Genomic DNA, 21,098 nt, shown 5'->3' with positions numbered 1-21,098 from the left:
GTTGTAGAGGGTGAATCTACACGACCGGGAGACCGCAGCAATGTGGGCCGTGAGGGAGAGCTCGTCATCCATGGTAACCCCAAGGTTCCTGGCAGAGGTTGAGGGGGTCACCGTCGCAGGTCCCAGGGTGATTGAGAGGTCACCCTGGGGTTAGACAGGGAGTCAGCACTAATTGAGCTGCGGGCAGCACCTCAAAATACTTAATTTAGCTTTGAACTATTTATCTGACATTCTAAATTCTAACTAAATAGTAGCCTATGGTAGTATGAGTATAGCAGTGTCATGTTGGAGACAACACATTAAACACATTAAATCTAGGTAATGTAGACAAAGGAGCGTAAGTGCGTTTTATCAGGTTTTATAGGAGAGCCCAGACAAGTATTTCCCAATTTACCACTTTTACTGCCAATCCTTTCAGCTGTCTTTTAATTAGGACCTTTTTACCATTATATTTAGTTGTGTCCTTTCAGCACTGAAAACATCTCACTGAGCTTTCTGTTAATACCTGGCTACAAGCTCTTGATAAATTCCACTAGAGGGAGCTGTGCACTTCTGAGGGTCCCTACGTAAATAAATGCTCCAGTTAGAGTTAAGCAATTTTTAGATACACAAGACTTCCTTTTCTAGTTTGTGTTGGTAACAGCAGTGCTTGTAGTAGTAGTAACTATTGGCCTTCCCTTATGTTTTCAAACTATATTGTAGAATCTTTCGATTTTTTGTCTGATGCAAATTAGCAGATGTGTTTATCGAAACCTTCATATCTAAGATAATATACTAACAGTGTAACTTTAATTCAAACTATTCTAATAATACTACACTACTTTCTGTCAGCATTCTATTATTTTATGTTGTAGTTTTGTTTGCATGACCAATTTCTGAGATATCCATTCACTTGTTGAATTAAATGGTACCAAAAATGAACAGACATATTAATGTGTACTTTGTAATGTTTATATTGTGAAAGTGCATTACATTTGATATTGTATTCATTCAGCAGACACTTTTTTCAAAGCATACAGCTAGGGCAAATAAAAAGTTCAGCAGAGAATCAAGGATCAGACATACATGGCTATAGCAGTATTTTGGTGGTTAGTGACAAGGAACAGTGTGTGGAGTTCACCATGCACAGTGTATACAATAACAATAACAGATGAAAAAAACAAGAGATGAAGAGTGTTTTGTTTGATTCTGCAAAGCAAACTGATTTTTTTCCTCATTCCTCGGTTCACCAGTATCACACTGACTCAAACGAATTGAAACTAGTACTAGTAGAAAAAAAGGATTTAACCTGTCTGGTTCCAACCTGGGACTCATAGATTACATGTCAAGTGCTTTTACACCACTAACCAGCAACAGTGTGTGGCTTTTATTGCTCTAGTTAGTACACACACATAGTTTTCTTTGTCAACATGAAAATGGCCATTGAACTGAATGTATTCACTTAGGTTTCCACAATTCTAACCACAATACAGGCCCTACTTATTCTTACATGGTGCATAATTTACATATATGTAATACGAACGTCCCCCAAAAGTATACTGTGAATGCAGTTGCTATGAACATAAACATGCAGTATCAATATTTGCATAAACATACTGTATATTTACAAAATACTAATTTTTGTTGTTATATTGTTCAGTTTCTTAGAAAATCAGTTAAACAATTAATCCTGTGTGACTTTTCCCAATCCATTATTTAGGTGTTCATGTAGCATTAAGTCAATGTACAATTGTATTAACTGACAGCATCACTGACAGTTGTTATGTGCTCTTAGTAATGGGTAGTAATGTTAGGGCAGAGTAGAGGAGAGCAGAACATTATTAAAACACATTTTTCTGGACTTTCAGACATACTTTTGCACTGGTTTGGAACAAACCATGGTTGGTTGTTTTTCCAACAGGACAACATTGCAAAGCCTTTTTTGAAAGGGTTGACAATGTGCAGTCATACCACAGTCTTGTCTAAAATTATCTTTTCACGAACAGATACATAGAGGACAAGTGTAGGATTACAATACATTAAGTGGGGACACCTTCAACAATTGATGCATAACCTTTTCAATCACAGGACAAACAAATGAAACATATTTTTTCTTTATGTCACTATTATTTAAGCAATTGTCTATAACAATAACCAAAGTTACAATTTCAAAGGGGGTGACAAATGACCTTCTCGAGGATGACAATGACACAGAGATTCTATAGGGTGACTGTTCATTATTAACGCTTGCATAAAAGGTTTTGTGATGGTTTTCTAAGAGAAACAGCCTTTAGAAGGTCCTTTGAGGGCGCCCATCACGGGAAATGTGGACAACACTCAGCGGTCTATGGGTTTCTATAGCATGTTGCTGAGTCAGGGGGTTTGTACAGTGGGGCCTCTGGCTGTCAGGTATAAAAAGGAAGGCTTCAGCCAGAAAGGCACTCACCAAGGGCGATAACAGCAGGACCCATAGCTACAGCTACTGTAAAACTGAGTCAAAATGACCTCCACCGGAATGAACATGATGGGCAAGGTAACTGACTTACCTTTGATGTATACATGCTATTACATATAGTTACCTGTTTAGATATTGGACTCACAATATGAGCTGTACAAATGTAGCTGTACAATAAAATAAAAAATAAAAATATTAGTCAAAGATGCACATGCCTCTAATATAATTTTTTTTCTCCCAAATTTGATTACATTTTGATTTCCTTTCAGATCACCTTCTACGAGGAAAGGAACTTCATGGGACGTTCCTATGAGTGTATGAACGACATGTCCGATATCTCCTCCTACATGTCCCGCAGCCAATCCTGCAGGGTGGAGAGAGGTTGCTTCATGGTCTACGACCGCACCAACTACATGGGTAACCAGCACTTCATGAGGAGGGGCGAGTACGCCGACTACATGAGCATGTTTAACTGGAGCGACAGCATCAGGTCCTGCCGTATGATCCCCATGGTAAGGGTCTAGCTCTATCAAAACTTATGATTTTCCTCCATAATTATAGTTTTGTTATGGATAAAATCTAATGTTTAAAGCAGTAAATCACACTCAAAGTTCAACCAAATGATTGTCTCTTAACGAAACTCCTCTTTCTCGAATAACAGCACAGAGGAAGCTACAGGATGAGGATCTACGAGAGGGAGAACTTCGGTGGCCAGATGCACGAGATGATGGACGACTGTGACAACATCATGGATCGTTACCGCATGAACAACTGCATGTCCTGCAACGTGATGGAGGGCCACTGGCTGATGTATGAGCAGCCCAACTACAGAGGCAGAATGATGTACATGAGGCCTGGCGAGTACAGGAACTTCCAGCAGATGATGGGAGGCATGGGAGGCATGGGAAGCATGGGCAACATGAGGTTCATGAGCATGAGGCGCATCAATGACTCTTTCTACTAGACAGTATTTCTAAATGTGCCGAAATGAAGATATCAATAAAGCCATGATTTCGAAAACAAAAACATCTTTGTCCCCAAACTTTTGTTTGAATTTTGATACTACACTCAAAGAACTGACAACACATTGTAAAACGTTGTACATAATGTTTATGCATTGTAACTACCAATATTTTATACATATTTTAAAGCTATGTTCCCCAACAACAGAGGTAATGGTTTTCAGACTAAATGTAAAAGGTACAAGGCTTTAAAAGGTATGCTAATGGTTGTATACTCATAATTCAGAGGTTAAGCTTTCTGTAAAAGTGTATTTGGGATGTGGTCAGAAGATCCAGTGTCAAATCTAGTGAGGGGGAGTGCATGGCTGCAATTGACAGGAAGATCTGTGTCTTTAATATGTGCATGGCTAAATGATGTACTCCCTTATGGGAGATTTCCCAGTAGTAGCTTCTATAACAGCTCATAACACTGAGAGAGCACTAAGTACATTTTTAAAGTAGAGTAAAGAACTTCTTGTTTGTAGATAATGGATTTGGATGAAAGTGTTTTAATAAAAATGGCAGATATTATTAATGTTTACTGGGTATGTTTGGAGGTAGAGGGTTTCACCAGCAGACGCAGAAAGAATGTTTTTGATCATTATTATACTAGTTTGTGGACACAGAATGTGAGTACTCAACCAATCGGAAATGTTCAGCACTGCCAGCCCCACCCCAAAGGATCCTGTATTTTGGAATGTACCACCCTCTGAGAAGGAACTCAATAGATCCTCATTTTTGCTCCTTAATTTGATCCCTGGCTCCTGCAGTGGAAACGCAGTTCCGTGGTCAAGTTCCTCGATCCGGGGTAAAGTTCATGCAGGGAAAACGCAGCTCACATTGATTATAAATACAGAGAAATTACTTAATTGGAAATGGATGAGATTCGAATTTTGATCAATTGCACCTCATAACAGATGTAAACATGTATATGTAACTATATAGTAGTACCCATATTAACAATATAGAAGTTACATAGGAAAAGCTAAGTTCTTATAATGAAACCAGGTATGGGGTGGTGTGCGGTGCAGGGTTAAATGGATATAATAGCGCTTCCTTAACAACACTAACTACAGTATGTTTACATGAAGCCTAATATTCCATTAATAATCTGAAGAAAGGCCATTCTGGAAAAAAAACTTAATTTACTGTAAACACCTGATTCAGAAGACGGTTACGTGAATGGAGGTAATCTGAATGAAACTGACTTGTTAATCAGTTTCATAGGAGAATATCATCCCTATAAACAGATTGCAATACTATGAATCAGAATTAATTCATGTTTAGAGTGTCGACTATGCTCCTCCTTGTGATAGATCTTTGTGGGTCTAAGTTTGGTTTGGGTACGGTTCTACGAGAATCCTTGTACAAAAAAAAAAGGCTACACGAATGACATTTTATTTTATTTGGTTTGATTGAAGGATAAGCATATCACTGAAAGGTCTGCTTCCATTCTTCATCTGTCAGTTTTAAGTCAGAATTTCCCATTTGTATTTACACTGCAGTTACCTTCACTGGAAATGTTCGTCTACAGGTAGAGATACATTATGGGGACTGTTATAACTGGTGACATGACATCTTAAATCAGTACCTTTGATTTATGCCATTGCTGTCTCTGGAGTGGCATAGATATTATATATTTGCAATTGCTGTATCTGTTTAAATGACAAGAATGTAAGGCAAGAAACATGCACAGAAGCTTGTATTGTGAAAAGTTATGAGGACGTCTTGATTGTGAGACAATTTCCTTAATTGAAAATCACGTATTTATATAATTCAGCCGCCCTTGGGCATGATGCTCCTTAAAGAGGATACATAAACACTGACGTTTGGGCCATGCACAGATACTCATCCAACATGGCCTTGCCAACTTAATGTGTTGCAATAAGTGCATTAAACAGACACTAGACAATACAAACACTTTAGAGGCAGAGAAAATATCAACATTCAATGGCATGGATTAATGTAGTCTTTGAAACTGTGTGCCACAAAAGTCATAAAGTTATTTCCTCACAATAAAGAAACTAAGGAATTGAATAGGAATATAATTATGGTAATGGAGAAAAAAGGAAGAAGAAAGTTCTTGTTTTAAATTCCTTAATCCTTAACCCCTAAACTACTGCTTAACACCAATGAGCATTTGTCAGTTTGGAATTGACATACTTGTCACTGTATGAGGTTTTAATTTAATTAATTTAAATGTTTCACTTAGAAAGACAATTATATTCTGTAAAAGAGATTTGTTTTGGGGGTTCAGACAATACATCCTGGGATAGTGTCAATGTTTGGTCAGACGTGTATAATTGTTCAAAGATACATTTACTTTCTCTCCTTCTAGGTTGAGTTCATCTTTATGGCCTTGTGGTTAAATTACAGTTCAATCGTTGCCACGTTTGAAAGATATAGAGTGTGTCACTTAATAGAAATGCATCATCACAAAATGTGTTTGCAGTTGTATGGAGCTAAAAGTAAAAACAGAGAGTAGAATTTATTCTGGTGATACATTTTACTTCTATTGGCATAGAAGTATTTTACTCCATTGATGTTTGACACAATGAGCTTTGTGGTCACCAGCTCCATTCTTGATGAATGTCTTTTGAGGGAGCTCATCCATGGAAATGTGTACAAAATGCAGCATTCTATAAAGGGTTCCTATGGCATGTTGCTGGGTCAACAGGTTTTTACAATGAGGCCTCTAACTGTCAGGTATAAATAGGAAGGCTTCAGCCAGGTAGGAACTCAGAAAATCACCAAGAGCATCAGCAGCAGTACCAGCAGCTCCAGCTTCACTGAGCAAACATGACCGACATGAACATGATGGGCAAGGTATGATCTAGCAAAGTATATGTAAATGGGTACATTTAGACATTTTGCAGGAGTTATATGGGTAAACCTTTGAGTAAGTGAACTCATTAAGAAATATACTCTGATAAATGTTTGAGCATATTGGGTACCATTTTTTAATGTATCATAATTTTTTTTCACAAATCTTCAGATCACCTTCTACGAGGACAGGAACTTCATGGGACGTTCCTATGAGTGTATGAATGACATGTCCGACATGTCCTCCTACATGTCCCGCTGCCACTCCTGCAGGGTGGAGAGAGGTTGCTTCATGGTCTACGACCGCACCAACTACATGGGTAACCAGCACTTCATGAGGAGGGGCGAGTACGCTGACTACATGAACATGTTTAACTGGAGCGACTGCATCAGGTCCTGTCGTATGATCCCCATGGTAAGGATCTAGCTCTATCTCATCTTATTGTTTTACGCTATAATTATAGTTTTGTTATGGATAAAATCTAATGTTAAACCAGTAAATCACACTCAAAGTTCAACCAAATTATTGTTGTTTAACAAAACTCCTCTTTCTCGAATAACAGCACAGAGGAAGCTACAGGATGAGGATCTACGAGAGGGAGAACTTCGGTGGCCAGATGCATGAGATGATGGACGACTGTGACAACATCATGGATCGTTACCGCATGAACAACTGCATGTCCTGCAACGTGATGGACGGCCACTGGCTGATGTATGAGCAGCCCAACTACAGAGGCAGAATGACGTACATGAGGCCTGGCGAGTACAGGAACTTCCACCAGATGATGGGAGGCATGGGAGGCATGGGAGGCATGGGCAACATGAGGTTCATGAGCATGAGGCGCATCAATGACTCTTTTTACTAAACAGTATTTTTTAATGTGCTGTCATGAAGATATCAATAAAGCCATGATTTGAAAAAAACACTTTTGCCAACAAATCTTTGTTTGAATTTTGATACTACACTCAAAGAACTGACAACACATTGTACAACATTGTACATAATGTTTATGCATTGTAACTACCAATATTTCATAAATATGTTAAATCTATGTTCCCAAACAACAGAGGTATGGTTTTCAGACTAAATGTAAAAGGTAAAAGGCTTTAAAAGGTGTGCTAACAGTTGTATACTCATAATTCAGAGGTTAAGCTTTCTGCAAAAGTGTATTTGGGATCTGGTCAGAGGATCGAGTAACAAATCTATTAATGTTATTATTACCTATTCTGAATGAAACAGACTTGGTAATCAGTTTCATAGAAGAATATCATCCCTATAAATAGATTGGAATACTATAAATCAGAATTAATTCATGCTCCTCCTTGTGAAAGATCTTTGTGGGTCTAAGGTTGGTTTAGGTGCAGTTTTATGGGAATTTTTGTAAAATAAAAAAAAGGTCTACACAAATACATATGTATTTTATTTGGTTTGATTGAAGGATTCGCATTTCACTAAAAGGTATGCTTCCAGTCTTCATCTGTCAATTTTAAGTAATAATTTCCCATTTGTATTTACACTGCAGTTACCCTCACCGGTAATGTTTGTCTACAGGTAGAGATACATTATGGGGACTGTTTTAGCTGGTGACATGACATCTTAAATCAGTACCTTTGATTTATGCTATTGCTGTCTCTGGAGTGGCATAAACATTATATAATATATTTGCAATTGCTGCACCTGTTGTCATGGCAAGAATACAAGGCAAGAAACATGCACAGAATCATTAAAGCTTGTATTGTGAGAAGTTATGAAGACGTCTTGGTTGTGAGACCATTTCCTTGATTTAAAATCACATATTTATATAATTCGGCCACCCTTGGGCATGATGCACTGTTGGAAAAATTGAAGATGTAACACATTTATCCTGTATAAGAATGATTCTGTGTTCAGCATTCCTTGTGTGTAGGGAGAGACCATAAAAGATGTCTGGCCTTATCTGTGTCGGGTAAATCATGTGGTAGAGCTTACAGGGGTCAAAAGGCACACACACACACACACTCAAACACGCACGCTCACACGCGCACCAGTTCTACGCAAGGAGCCAATGAAGACGAACCATGGAACATTTGCATGCATTTGTCTTAACCAATGACTGTAAAGAGTGGGGCTGCTTAAATAGCTAGCTAGCACAACATGCTAGCAGACAAACTTGTCGCATAATGGCGTGTGATGTTTTGTCTCCTTGTGGGCCGGCCGCAAGCAATAAACTTTCTTAAACTTGTTCACCGACTGACTGTGCAATGCTTGATAGATTAATATTTCTGACATGCACCTTAAAGAGGACACATAGACCCTCATGTGTTTGGGCCATGCACAGTTACACATTCAACATGGTTTTGCCAACTTAATGTGTTGCAATAAGTGCATTAAAGAGAAACTAGACCATGCAAATACTTTAGAGGCAGAGAAAATATCAATATCTCATGGCATGGATTCATGTAGTCTTTGAAACTGTGAGCCATTAAAGTCATACAGTCATTTCCTTACAATAAAGGAACACTAGAATTGTATAGCAATATAATAAGTGGGGGGAAAAGGAAGAAGAAAGTTCTTGTTTTAAATTCCTCAATCCTTAACCTCTAAACTACTGCTTAAAACCAATGAGCATTTGTCAGTTGGGAATTGACATACTGGTCAATGTATGAGGTTTAAACCTAAATTAATTTAAAATTTCACTTAGAAAAAAATCGGTAACACTTTAGAATAATGGTCCGTTGTTAATGAGTAGCTATGCAGGAAGTAAGTTAAGTACAAAGGTAGTTCCTTGGTAGGTATTTGATTATTACTAAATAAATATATCCTCATTGAGAACTACTTGTGAAGTATGACCAATTAAGAAAGAATAACCAATGAATTACTAATCACAAAAGTAACGTCTACAAAGTGAACAATTGTTTTTTTTTTTCAACTCTTAACAGGGTCATAACATTTCAAAAGCTTGTGCCTGAAATGAGTTCTTTGTGGAAACCAGTTTATGAATATTAACGTTATAACACGTCCCTGTATGATTATGGGACAGGTCCCCCCAATATTTGATCATACTGTATGATTATGGGACACGTCCTCCCCAATATTTGATCATACTGTATGATTATGCGGGCAATTTCGATGCGTCTGCTATTAGGTCTTTCTGCAGCTCAGAAAATATCAAATCACGGCCCGGTCCGTTTTCCAAATCCAGTCGACTTGGCTTACCAAAACTTATTTGTCCTGAATCCATGTCATGTTTTCCCCTAAACCTATACTGGTGCAACGTCAACGAGTGAGTTTGGAGCGCGAAATCATGTGGCAGTGGCACATTTTTATGGATTGTAAATATCCGGTATTTGGCTAACATACAACAACAACGACTAGGTGAATTTCACTAGAATTTTGAATTGTAGAATTATTGCAAATTTGGAATTGTAGAATTAGTGCAAATTTCGATTGCAATACCATACAGTTTGTATGAGGGACTTTTTACAAGCTACCGACAGCTATAGTCTGGCTTTACAGCTAGCAACAACTGTAGCTAGCGTTTTGGGCCATGTTCCTGTTCTCTGAATTGGGTTATCTAGCAAGTTATTTTACAGTCCTGCCATTTGTTCTTTCTTCCTTAATCATTTTTATTCCTTTGGGAGCGTTGCTGTTGTAGTGGATAGGCCTATACGTTGATTTGGGTTAGGGTTAGCCATGTACTTACTTATTACTTATTTAGCCATTATGTTTGACTCAGTTTATCATCACATTTTGTTGAGTGTGTTGAATGTTTCATTCCAAAATACAGAATTTTTGTTTAAATGTTAGGTTTCATCATTGTGCAAAACGAATAAAAGAAAAGAATGTTTAATTCAGACATATTTTACAAAATGCTTTATTATTGCATGCCCATGTGCATTTTTGCATTATGTAGGATTTTCTTTAACGACTTCATGGAAATCTTCCAGTGGATATAATTAAAAGAAATGTTATCCAATCACTGCAGTTGTTTTATGTTGTATATCTTGTGAGGTGACATGTTAGTGAGGTGTGAGGTGAACATGTTTTTCACTTTGAAATAATGGTCCAGATTACAGTTACTGCAGGATGATAAGGTAACTCTTGAGTAATTAGTGAAGAGTTAACATGTTTGTCACTTTAAAATAATGGTCCACATCACAAGTAGTTACTGCAGGATTACAAGGTAACGCTTGAGTAATTAGTGAGGAGTTAACATGTTTGTCACTTTAAAATAATGGTCCACATCACAAGTAGTTCCTGCAGGATGACTATGTAACACTTGAGTAATTAGTGAGGAATTAACATGTTTGTCACTTTAAAATAATGGTCCACATCACAAGTACTTCCTGCAGGATAACAAGGTAACGCTTGAATAATTAGTAAGGAGTTAACATGTTTTTCACTTTAAAATAATGGTCCACATCACAAGTAGTTCCTGCAGGATGACAAGGTAACGCTTGAGTAATTAGCGAAGAGTTGTACTGGTTTTCACAAGTAATAGACCTATAATGAGTTTATTTTATATTTGACACATACGGTACAGGCATACATTTCTGTGAGGCACTAGTGATATTCTAACAAACATTGTAATCTGGAAGATTTGATTTTGCGCTTATCGCAACATAAATGCAAGATGCAAATTTTGTTCTCAAAAGGATACATTTATTTAGTAATAACTAAATACCTACCAAGGAACTACCTTTGTTGTAAATTAGCTATTACTTACTGCTTAGTTAATCTGGTTCCATATTAGTTAATAGTATTAAATTCGGTGTTAATGTAGAACTACCTATTACTTCCTGCATAGCTACTTGTTAACAACAGACCATTATTCTAAATTGTTACCAAAAAATCATATTATGTAAAACAGATTTATGTTAGGGGTTCAGACTATACATCAGGGGATAGTGTCAATGTTTGGTCAGACGTGTATAATTGATCAAGGGGAATTTATCTTCTCTCCTTCTAGGTTGAGTTAATCTTTATGGCCTTATGGTTAAATTACAGTTCAATCTTTGCCACCATTGAAAGATATAAGATTGTGTAACACAATAGAAATGTATCATCACAAAATGTGTTTGCAGGTGTATGCAGCTAAAAGTACAAACTAAGACCAAAATTTCTTCTGGTGATACATTTTACTCCAATGGGCATGGAAGTCTTTTACTCCATTGATGTTTGACACAATAAGCTTTGTGGTCACCAGCTCCACTGTCTTTTGAGGGAACTCATCCGTGGAAATGTGTACAAAATGCAGCACTCTATTGGTTTCTATGGCATGTTGCTGGGTCAAGGGGTTTGTATAACGGGGCCTCTGGCTGTCAGGTATAAATAGGGAGGCTTCACCCAGGTAGAAACTCAGAACATCACCAAGAGCAACAGCAGCAGTACCAGCAGCTCCAGCTACAACTGAGCCAAAATGACCGACATGAACATGATGGGCAAGGTAAGGTTACATATTGTATGAATATATATTTAAAAATACATATATGTATGTATACAGTTTTACTCTACTCCATTTATACATTTTCATAACCTTTTTTTCTTACACAATTTGATTCAGATGACCTTCTACGAGGAGAGGAACTTCATGGGACGTTCCTATGAGTGTATGAACGACATGTCCGACATATCCTCCTACATGTCCCGTTGCCACTCCTGCAGGGTGGAGAGAGGTTGCTTCATGGTCTACGACCGCACCAACTACATGGGTAACCAGCACTTCATGAGGAGGGGCGAGTACGCCGACTACATGAGCATGTTTAACTGGAGCGACAGCATCAGGTCCTGTCGTATGATCCCCATGGTAAGGACAACAATGAGTCAGCCTACATTTGTCTATATAGCGTCTAACTTCATTGTACCTTACATAATCTACAATTTAAATTATATGGTTGCCAATTCCGGCATAACATTTTTAGTGTCTAAATAACCTCTTCTCTGTCCAATAACAGCACAGAGGAAGCTACAGGATGAGGATCTACGAGAGGGAGAACTTCGGTGGCCAGATGCATGAGATGATGGACGACTGTGACAACATCATGGATCGTTACCGTATGAACAACTTCATGTCCTGCAACGTGATGGACGGTCACTGGCTGATGTACGAGCAGCCCAACTACAGAGGCAGAATGATGTACATGAGGCCTGGCGAGTACAGGAACTTCCAGCAGATGATGGGAGGCATGGGAAGCATGGGCAACATGAGATTCATGAGCATAAGGCGCATCAATGACTCTTTCTACTAGACAGTATTTCTAAATGTGCTGACATGAAGATCTCAATAAAGCCATGACTTTGAAATAAACACTTTTGCCCACAAACCTTTGTTTGAATTTTGATACTACACTCAAGGAACTGACAACATATTGTAAAACGTTGTACATAATGTTTATGCATTGTAACTACCAACATTTTATAAATGTTTTAAAGCAATGTTCCCCAACAACAGAGGTATGGGTTTTAGACTAAATGTAAAAGGTATAAGGCTTTAAAAGGTATGCTAATGGTTGTATACCCATAATTCAGAGGTTAAGCTTTCTGCAAAAGTGTATTTGGGATGTGGTCAGAGGATCCAGTATCAAGTCTGTTTCTATCAACTATTGACAGGAAGATCTGAGTCTTTAGCATTTGCATGGCTAAATGATGTACTATGTTGTGGGAGATTCCCCAGTAGTAGCTTCTACAACAGCTCATAACACTGAGAGAGCACTAAGTAAATACTCAAAGGACAGTAAATAACTTCTAGCTTTTAGATAATGGAGTTGAATGAAAACGTTTGAATAAAAATGGCAAAACTGTATATGAAGGTTACATGAGCTACCATCTAACTACATAACATTTACTTTTACATTTATTCATTTAGCAGACGCTTTATCTAAAGCGACTTCCAAGAGAGAGCTTTACAAAAGTGCATAGGTCAATAATCATAAACAACAAGAAAGCCCCCAAAACATTTTGGGTAGCCAAAACATGAAGCATGCGTTGTGAAAAGCAAATAAGTGCCAATGGTTCAGAAACATAAGAACATGTAGTTAAACAAGTTACATGAAACAACATGAACCTCATGAGTGCAAGAGTGTACCTGTAGGAAAGCAAGAAACAATAATATAATTCACAGCGAGTACTAGAAGTTAAATCAGTTACAACTAACCAACAAGAGCTATAAGTCCCTCAATAAGAGTCATTGTTTTCCTGGAGGGAACTAACATCAAGTTCAGAAAATCATTCCTAAGTGTCTTTAGCCTTTTCTTGAAGGTGGGGAGACAGGTAGTGTCTCTGATGGAGGTGGGGAGGTGAGTCCCCCATTAGGGGGCCAGACAGGCGAAGAGCTGGGGTTAGGAGCGGGCGCTCTTGAAAGGTGGGACCACTAGACGGTTGTCAGTAGAAGGCCGTCGATGGCGGGTGGGGGTGTAAGGCTGGAGGAGAGACTTGATGTAGTCGGGTGCAGTCCCGTTCACTGCTCGGGAGGTTAGTACCAGGGTCTTGAATCTGAAACGGGCCATGATGGGAAGCTAATGGAGGGAGATGAGGAGCGGGGTAACATGGGAGAGTCTGGGTAGATTGAAGACCAGGCGGGCTGCTGCGTTCTGAATCCTCTGGAGAGGGCAGGTTGTGCATGCTGGGAGACTGGCGAGCAGCAAGTTGCAGTAGTCCAACTTGGAGAGGACAAGTTTTTGGACTAGCAGCTGGGTGGAATGCTCAGACAGGTATCTCCTGATCATCCGGATGTTGTAGAGGGTGAATCTACACGATCGGGAGACTGCAGCAATGTGGGCCGTGAGGGAGAGCTCGTCATTCATGGTAACCCAGAGGTTCCTGGCAGAGGAATAAGGGGTCACAGATCCCAGGGTGATTGAGAGATTGTGGGAGATGGAAGGTTTGGCTGGGATGATGAGAAGTCCTGTTTTGGTGAGGTTCAGCTGGAAGTGGTGCTTGGTCATCCATGCGGAGATGTCTCTGAGGCAGGCCTTGATTCTAGCTGAGATCTCCGGATCAGTCGGGGGGAACGACATATACAGCTGCGTGTCATCAGCGTAGCAGTGGTAGGAGAAGCCATGGGATGTGATGATTGGTTCAAGTGAGGTGGTGTACAGGGAGAAGTGGAAGGGTCCAAAGACAGAGCCCTGTGGGACACCAGTTGAGAGCTGGTGAGGGCCTGACACTTTGCCTCCCCAGGACACCTGGTAGGATCTTCCCGTCAGGTAGAATGAGATCCACTGAAGTGCAGTGCCAGAGATGCCCATCTTAGAAAGTCTAGCGAGCAGGATCTGATGGTTAACCGTATCAAATGCTGCAGAAAGGTCCAGCAGAATGACGACGAATGATCTTGAGGTCGCTCTGGCAGACTGGAGGGCAGTGGTGACTGACAGGAGGGCAGTTACTGTGGAGTGGCCCGTCTTGAATCCTGATTGGTTGGGGTTCTGAGAGAGAAAGTAGCAATACCTATAGTGATTCAATTGTCAGTATATAGGAATTGTCAGGTAGTAAAATGGTTTTAAATGCTAAGCGGTATGATTTAGTCACCTTAATGTAAAGTGTAGGCTAAAAAGGTCTAAAGTTCAGCCTAATACTCAAAGCTGGTGTTTTCTCAACTGACCACATGCCAGGGGTTGAATAAACAGCCTGAACCTGTGCATAGCCACTTTTCCACCCAAGTCCCTGGAATTTTTATTTCCCAGAACTAGGTTCCTGCAGCCCATTGTTGGCTATGTTTCCACTACTGAAACACTTTTGTTTGACATATAAAAACTGTCTCACCCAAGACCAGATTAGTACCCCAAAGGGCACTGAAGCTCATGCCCCCCCCCCCCCCCTTCATGATACTTTTTTTTGTCAACAAAAACGTTTATTTTATTCTAATTGGTTAATCATCAAGATCAAGGGCCAAGCAAGCCTTGTGTAGAATGTTTTTATGTAGCCCCAAAAAAGAAGACAATTCTCCGATCACAGAGGGCCCCTCTATGCCCAAGGGCCCCTGGGCACATGCCCAGATTGCCCATAGGTAGATCCGGCCTCGGTCTCACCCTCTCTGACACGTTATGTTTCACCAAACACTGCATGACCTTCTGCTACAAGCATGAACAATAAAAGCATAAAGACCTTGACATCACTGTCAATCCAGCTGTGATATGTTCTTCTGTCTTCTGTAATCAAACGCAGCTCTCATTGATTATAAATACAAATAAATTACTTTATTGGAAATTGATAGAATCTGAATTTTGATCAGTTGCACCTCATAACAACTGATGTTAACATTTATGTGTAACTACATAGTGGAAGTCTTTTACTCCATTGACGTTTGACACAATAAGCTTTGTGGTCACCAGCTCCATTCTTGATGAATGTCTTTTAAGGGAGCTCATCCCTGGAAATGTGTACAAAATGCAGCACTCTACAGATTTCTATGGCATGTTGCTGGGACAATGGGTTTGTACACTGGGGCCTCTGGCTGTCAGGTATAAAAATGAAGGCTTCAGCCAGGTAGGAACTCAGAACATCACCAAGAGCAACAGCAGCAGTACCAGCAGCTCCAGCTACAACTGAGCCAAAATGACAGACATGAACATGATGGGCAAGGTAAGGTCTAGTAAAGTATATATAAATGGGTATATTTAAACGTATTGCAGGAGTTGTATGGATAAACCTTTGTGTGAGTGAACTCATTCAGAAATATTCTCTACTAAATGTTTGAACACATTTAGTACCATGTTTTTTCATGTACCATTACATTTCTTCTTCACAAATGTCCTTTTCAGATCACCTTCTACGAGGACAGGAACTTCATGGGACGTTCCTATGAGTGTATGAACGACATGTCCGACATATCCTCCTACATGTCCCGCTGCCACTCCTGCAGGGTGGAGAGAGGTTGCTTCATGGTCTACGACCGCACCAACTACATGGGTAACCAGCACTTCATGAGAAGGGGCGAGTACGCCGACTACATGAGCATGTTTAACTGGAGCGACAGCATCAGGTCCTGCCGTATGATCCCCATGGTAAGGATCTAGCTCTATCAAATCGTATGGTTTTACGCCATAATTATAGTTTTGGTATGGATACAATCTAATGTTAAAGCAGTAAATCCCACTCAAATTTCAACCAAATAATTATCTTAACGAAACTCCTCTTTCTCCAATAACAGCACAGAGGAAGCTACAGGATGAGGATCTACGAGAGGGACAACTTCGGTGGCCAGATGCATGAGATGATGGACGACTGTGACAACATCATGGATCGTTACCGCATGAACAACTGCATGTCCTGCAACGTGATGGAGGGCCACTGGCTGATGTACGAGCAGCCCAACTACAGAGGAAGAATGTCGTACATGAGGCCTGGAGAGTACAGGAACTTCCACCAGATGATGGGAGGCATGGGAGGCATGGGCAACATGAGGTTCATGAGCATGAGGCGCATCATGGACTCCTTCTACTAGACATGTTTCGTTACTGTGCTGACATGAAGATCTCAATAAATCTCTGAGAAAAAAAACACTTTTGCCTGTAAATGTTTTTACAAACTGTACTTTTGGGTAGATTTGGTACTTCACACAAAAACACTGACAAATCCAAACCAATGACACATAAAAAGTTTGTGCAAACTTACACTATTCAATATATAGTCATCCTGAACATCGTGAATCTTTTAAAAATATGTTCTTCAACAACAAGTTGTTAATTGTGAAAAGTATATGTTTTGCCTAGTTTAAGTTAACAATGCAACCTACTATGAGTGGTTCAACTCAGTACTCAGTCGACACAAAACTTGTACTATTGAGGCTATCAAATTACTTTGTAAAGAGGACAACTCATCACTCCGGCTACGGAGGCAGAATGTGGTACACGCTCTTAGAACGTTCTTAAGAAGATCTTACTGTTAAGAGCTTCTTAACGAATCTGGGAAACCCGGCAATTGTTTTGGAAAGGCAGAGCAGTTTTCTCATTGCACTAAATTGCCCGCTAATGCTGTTCATTCAAATTCAAATTTTCATATATATTTTGTTTTTTAAATTGTTAAATTTTAAAATTGTTTAATTCATAGAATTAGTTTAACTATTGTAGTTTTTTACTTAATTTAAGACCGGTAGGCCCTATACAGTGCCCTCCAAAAGTATTGGAACAGTGAGGCCAATTCCTTTATTTTTGCTGTAGACTGAAAACATTTGGGCTTGACATCAAACGATGAATGTGAAACCAGAGATCAACGTTTCAGCTTTTATTTCCAGGTATTTACATCAGGATCTGATGCACAAATTAGAAAATATCACCTTTTTGTTCGAACCCACCCATTTGTCACGTGAGCAAAAGTATTGGAACATGTGACTGACAGGTGTGTTTTGTTGCCCAGGTGTGTCCTATTACATACATTATTCAATCAATAAATACCACTGAATGTCTACACTCAGGTTCAGATTGGGTAAGATAGGTTTTGTCTATGCAGACTGTATTCAGAGGTGAAAACAACATGAAAACCAGAGCGCTGTCTTTGGGTGAAAAACAAGCAATTGTGAGTCTTAGAGAAGATGGAAAATCAATCAGAGCCATTGCAGAAACATTGGCCATAGCCAGTACAACCATTTGGAATGTCCTGAAGAAGAAGAAAACTACTGGTGTACTAAGTAACAGACGTCGAACAGGTAGACCAAGGAAAACATCAGCAGTTGATGACAGAAACATTGTGAGAGCTGTAAAGAAAGACCCTAAAACAACTGTTAGTGAGATCAGCAACAACCTCCAGATGGCAGGAGTGAAGGTATCACTATCTACTGTTCGCAGAAGACTTCATGAACAAAAGTACAAGGGCTACACCAGAAGATGCAAACCACTCATTAGCAAGAAGAATAGGAAGGCCAGGCTGGAATTTGCCAAAAAGTACAGAGATGAACCTCAAAAATTCTGGGACAAAGTTTTATGGACTGATGAGACAAAGATTAACTTTTACCAAAGTGATGGAAAGGCTAAAGTTTGGAGAAAGAAAGGAACTGCTCATGATCCCAAACACACAAGCTCATCTGTGAAACACGGTGGAGGTAATGTCATGGCTTGGGCTTGCATGGCTTCTTCTGGGACGGGCTCATTAATCTTCATTGAGGATGTAACACATGATGGCAGCAGCAAAATGAACTCGGAAGTCTACAGAAACATTTTGTCTGCCAATTTAAGGAAAGATGCAACCAAACTGATTGGCAGAGCCTTCATCATGCAGCAAGATAACGACCCAAAACACACTGCCAAAACAACAAAGGAGTTCATCAGGGGCAAGAAATGGAAGGTATTAGACTGGCCAAGTCAATCTCCTGACTTAAACCCTATAGAGCATGCATTTTACCTGCTTAAGAGGAGACGGAAGGGAGGAACCCCACAAAACAAACAACAACTGAAAGAGGCTGCAGTGAAAGCCTGGGAAAGCATAAAAAAGAAAGAATGCAAAAGTTTGGTGACGTCAATGGGTCACAGACTTGCTGCAGTTATTGAAAGCAAAGGATTTGCAACTAAATATTAAGTCTTATTCACTTAAATATGTTTTAAGTATATCTGTTCCAATACTTTTGATCACATGACAAATGGGTGGATTCAAACAAAATGTGATATTTTCTTAGTTGTGCATCAGATCCTGATGTAAATACCTGGAAATAAAAGCTGAAACGTTGATCTCTGGTCTCACGTTCATTATTTGATGTCAAGCCCAAATGTTTTCAGTCTACAGCAAAAATAAAGGAATTCGCCTCACTGTTCCAATACTTTTGGAGGGCACTGTATGTTTATTGTTGCGCCTTCCTGCCACAGTAAATTCCGTGTTTGTGTAACATAGGCTACATGGCAAATAAACCGAATCTGATTCTAATCCTGATGGAGATGGGTACGGTGGCCCTGAAGTGCAAACCACACCCCCTAATATGAGTACATCCCCCAAATGAAAACACTCCCCGGTGCTATTTTGCAGTTTCCGAAAAACTATTCCGCCACTGACCAGGAAAACGTGGTCTAAAGTCAATGGCGTAATATTCAGATGCTATTTTAAGGGCGCAAGCTTGGTCCGTACGCACTGCTGGCGAGGCCAGGGTCTTCTTTCTGCGAATCTACGTTACATTGTTTTGATTTATGCCATGTTACATTTCTTCAATGATTATAAAAAGATTTTCATGAGAAATCTACGGTGGCCCTGAAGTGCAAATGACACCCCCTAATATGAGTACATCCCCCAAATGAAAATACTCCCCTCCAATACGAGTCAACTCCCCACAAATCGGATGACTTGTTCACCTCCCCCCAAAAATGAAAATACTCCCCCCCCCCAATACGAGTCAACTCCCCCCAAATCGGATGACTTGTTTACCTCCCCCCAATACAAAAACGCGCTCCCCCCCCAATACGAGTCAACTCCCCCCAAATCGGATGACTTGTTCACCTCCCCCCAATACAAAAACGCGCTCCCCCAAATGGAAAACGACATTACATTAACTCAAAAACACATTATATTAACTCTGAACGGAAAGGGTAGGTACTACAATTTAGCGCTGATTGGATGCAGTAGGCTAACTAACAAGAAATAAGAAATTGTTCGACAGAAGTACAAAATGCAATAGCCTGACGAGTTACGAGTTACGAGTTCATCACACCACGGAAGAATGTGTTGTTAACTACACATCCAAATTCGAATGAAAAAAAAACACTGACAAGTATGTTAAATTAGGCTTTGAAATTGTGAGAAAATCAGCAGTCTTCTCTGCTTGAGACTGGTGCCGGGGGGGGGGGGGGGGGGGGGGGGGGGGGGGGGGGGGGGCGTGTCGCCTGAAGGAACTGAAGCTCCACCCCCTCGATTTATTGACTTTAGCAACAACAGTAACACATCAATTGCAAATATCAGAACAGACCTACCTGCAGTCTCTGAGTCATAGGCGGAAATCCCGGGAAATCCTGGGAAAAATATGATTTGTCCCCCCCAATAAATCACTGTAAACATAAGGACATTTCAATAATATTAATAATATACATTTAACATATTACAATGTAGGCTATGTGTTACAGCAGTAATTTTGGTGTCCCCTCAGGAATTGCTCTTGAGAAAATTTCACATAATTGTCCCCCCAAAAATGTATAGCAGATTTTCGCCACTGCACTGAGTGTTTTATGTGTCAATTACTTTGTCTTTGCATCGTACCAGCAGAGTAACAGAATGCAACCGTCTGTGATCTGACGTAGATATGTGGCTGTGATGTAGAAAGGTTGGATTTTGCCCCGCCTATACAAACCCTGAGCTGAAAACGGGTGAAAAACTGTTCAACGGTTTATTAACACTGCAGCGATGCGAATCGCTTGCCATCGCTTGCCATCCCACTGTGCACCACGCTCGGGGGCATGTCAAACAGATTAATCCAGAGTTGTAGTTCTCTAAAGTCACTGTTGTAGTTTGTGTAACGTCATGGCAAAGTGTGAAGACTTGGGTTTACATACTCGCAATATCAATCAAATTACAACGTGTAGCCTATACAAAATACAAAAATGTTTCATAGACATACACGTTGACATGTGTAAAAACGTTTTATTATATTGCTCTAAATCTCTGCTAATCTGTTCCAGCCGGGCTAGCTAGCTAGTTACCACAGAACAAAGTTACGTAATGTGACGAAATTTGAAAGTACAAAAAAACCACCAGGATCACTGACAACATCGTAACCCTGTGCCAGGCCTCATTCTTTTTATTAATGTCTCTGAACAAATACAGAGACGTATCTTAGAGGACTGGATATGCAGCCACACAGGCGATTAGTTTCTACTCCATCTTGAAACTGATAGCTAGAAATGTTTACCATGGTTGCTACATCACGAGAAACAATAAAACACTCAGATTGGCC

At 39.8% G+C, this 21,098-nt stretch overlaps 4 protein-coding genes across 5 annotated transcripts; all 4 read left to right on the top strand.

Annotated features, from left to right (window-relative positions):
• The first annotated feature begins 2,416 nt into the window (after positions 1-2,416).
• On the top strand, positions 2,417-12,545 carry LOC124476432 (gamma-crystallin M2-like). Of its 2 annotated transcripts, XM_047033564.1 has the most exons (4): positions 2,423-2,512; positions 2,704-2,946; positions 3,096-3,373; positions 12,462-12,545. In XM_047033564.1, the coding sequence occupies exons 1-4, from the start codon at positions 2,480-2,482 to the stop codon at positions 12,484-12,486; spliced, it is 579 nt and encodes a 192-aa protein (XP_046889520.1). In that variant the 5' UTR covers positions 2,423-2,479; the 3' UTR covers positions 12,487-12,545. The 2 variants fall into 2 exon arrangements, with proteins under 2 accessions (XP_046889521.1, XP_046889520.1); XM_047033565.1 differs by lacking the exon at positions 12,462-12,545 and having other exon boundaries at positions 2,417-2,512; positions 3,096-3,459.
• LOC124476435 (gamma-crystallin M2-like) lies at positions 6,173-7,182 on the top strand. The gene is made up of 3 exons (XM_047033570.1): positions 6,173-6,261; positions 6,431-6,673; positions 6,822-7,182. The coding sequence occupies exons 1-3, from the start codon at positions 6,235-6,237 to the stop codon at positions 7,122-7,124; spliced, it is 573 nt and encodes a 190-aa protein (XP_046889526.1). The 5' UTR covers positions 6,173-6,234; the 3' UTR covers positions 7,125-7,182.
• On the top strand, positions 11,595-12,545 carry LOC124476439 (gamma-crystallin M2-like). Its single transcript, XM_047033575.1, has 3 exons — positions 11,595-11,684; positions 11,802-12,044; positions 12,193-12,545. Exons 1-3 carry the CDS (start codon positions 11,658-11,660, stop codon positions 12,484-12,486), a joined length of 564 nt encoding a protein of 187 aa, XP_046889531.1. The 5' UTR covers positions 11,595-11,657; the 3' UTR covers positions 12,487-12,545.
• Positions 12,546-15,724: 3,179 nt separating this feature from the next.
• On the top strand, positions 15,725-16,735 carry LOC124476441 (gamma-crystallin M2-like). Its single transcript, XM_047033578.1, has 3 exons — positions 15,725-15,817; positions 15,997-16,239; positions 16,386-16,735. The coding sequence occupies exons 1-3, from the start codon at positions 15,791-15,793 to the stop codon at positions 16,677-16,679; spliced, it is 564 nt and encodes a 187-aa protein (XP_046889534.1). The 5' UTR covers positions 15,725-15,790; the 3' UTR covers positions 16,680-16,735.
• The last annotated feature ends 4,363 nt before the right edge of the window (positions 16,736-21,098 follow it).

This window comes from Hypomesus transpacificus, chromosome 14 (assembly GCF_021917145.1).
Source record: "Hypomesus transpacificus isolate Combined female chromosome 14, fHypTra1, whole genome shotgun sequence".
Classification (NCBI taxonomy): domain Eukaryota; kingdom Metazoa; phylum Chordata; class Actinopteri; order Osmeriformes; family Osmeridae; genus Hypomesus; species Hypomesus transpacificus.
The sequence above is the reverse complement of the archived record's forward strand: the minus strand, read 5'-3'. Positions and strand labels throughout refer to the sequence as shown.

Coding starts and splice junctions, on each gene's coding strand:
- LOC124476432 (XM_047033564.1), top strand. CDS start 2,480: ATGACCTCCACCGGAATGAACATGATGGGCAAG. Junction 2,947..3,095: donor CCTGCCGTATGATCCCCATG/GTAAGGGTCTAG, acceptor CTCGAATAACAG/CACAGAGGAAGCTACAGGAT. Junction 3,374..12,461: donor ATGAGGTTCATGAGCATGAG/GCGCATCAATGA, acceptor CATGAGCATAAG/GCGCATCAATGACTCTTTCT.
- LOC124476435 (XM_047033570.1), top strand. CDS start 6,235: ATGACCGACATGAACATGATGGGCAAG. Junction 6,262..6,430: donor ACATGAACATGATGGGCAAG/GTATGATCTAGC, acceptor ACAAATCTTCAG/ATCACCTTCTACGAGGACAG. Junction 6,674..6,821: donor CCTGTCGTATGATCCCCATG/GTAAGGATCTAG, acceptor CTCGAATAACAG/CACAGAGGAAGCTACAGGAT.
- LOC124476439 (XM_047033575.1), top strand. CDS start 11,658: ATGACCGACATGAACATGATGGGCAAG. Junction 11,685..11,801: donor ACATGAACATGATGGGCAAG/GTAAGGTTACAT, acceptor AATTTGATTCAG/ATGACCTTCTACGAGGAGAG. Junction 12,045..12,192: donor CCTGTCGTATGATCCCCATG/GTAAGGACAACA, acceptor GTCCAATAACAG/CACAGAGGAAGCTACAGGAT.
- LOC124476441 (XM_047033578.1), top strand. CDS start 15,791: ATGACAGACATGAACATGATGGGCAAG. Junction 15,818..15,996: donor ACATGAACATGATGGGCAAG/GTAAGGTCTAGT, acceptor TGTCCTTTTCAG/ATCACCTTCTACGAGGACAG. Junction 16,240..16,385: donor CCTGCCGTATGATCCCCATG/GTAAGGATCTAG, acceptor CTCCAATAACAG/CACAGAGGAAGCTACAGGAT.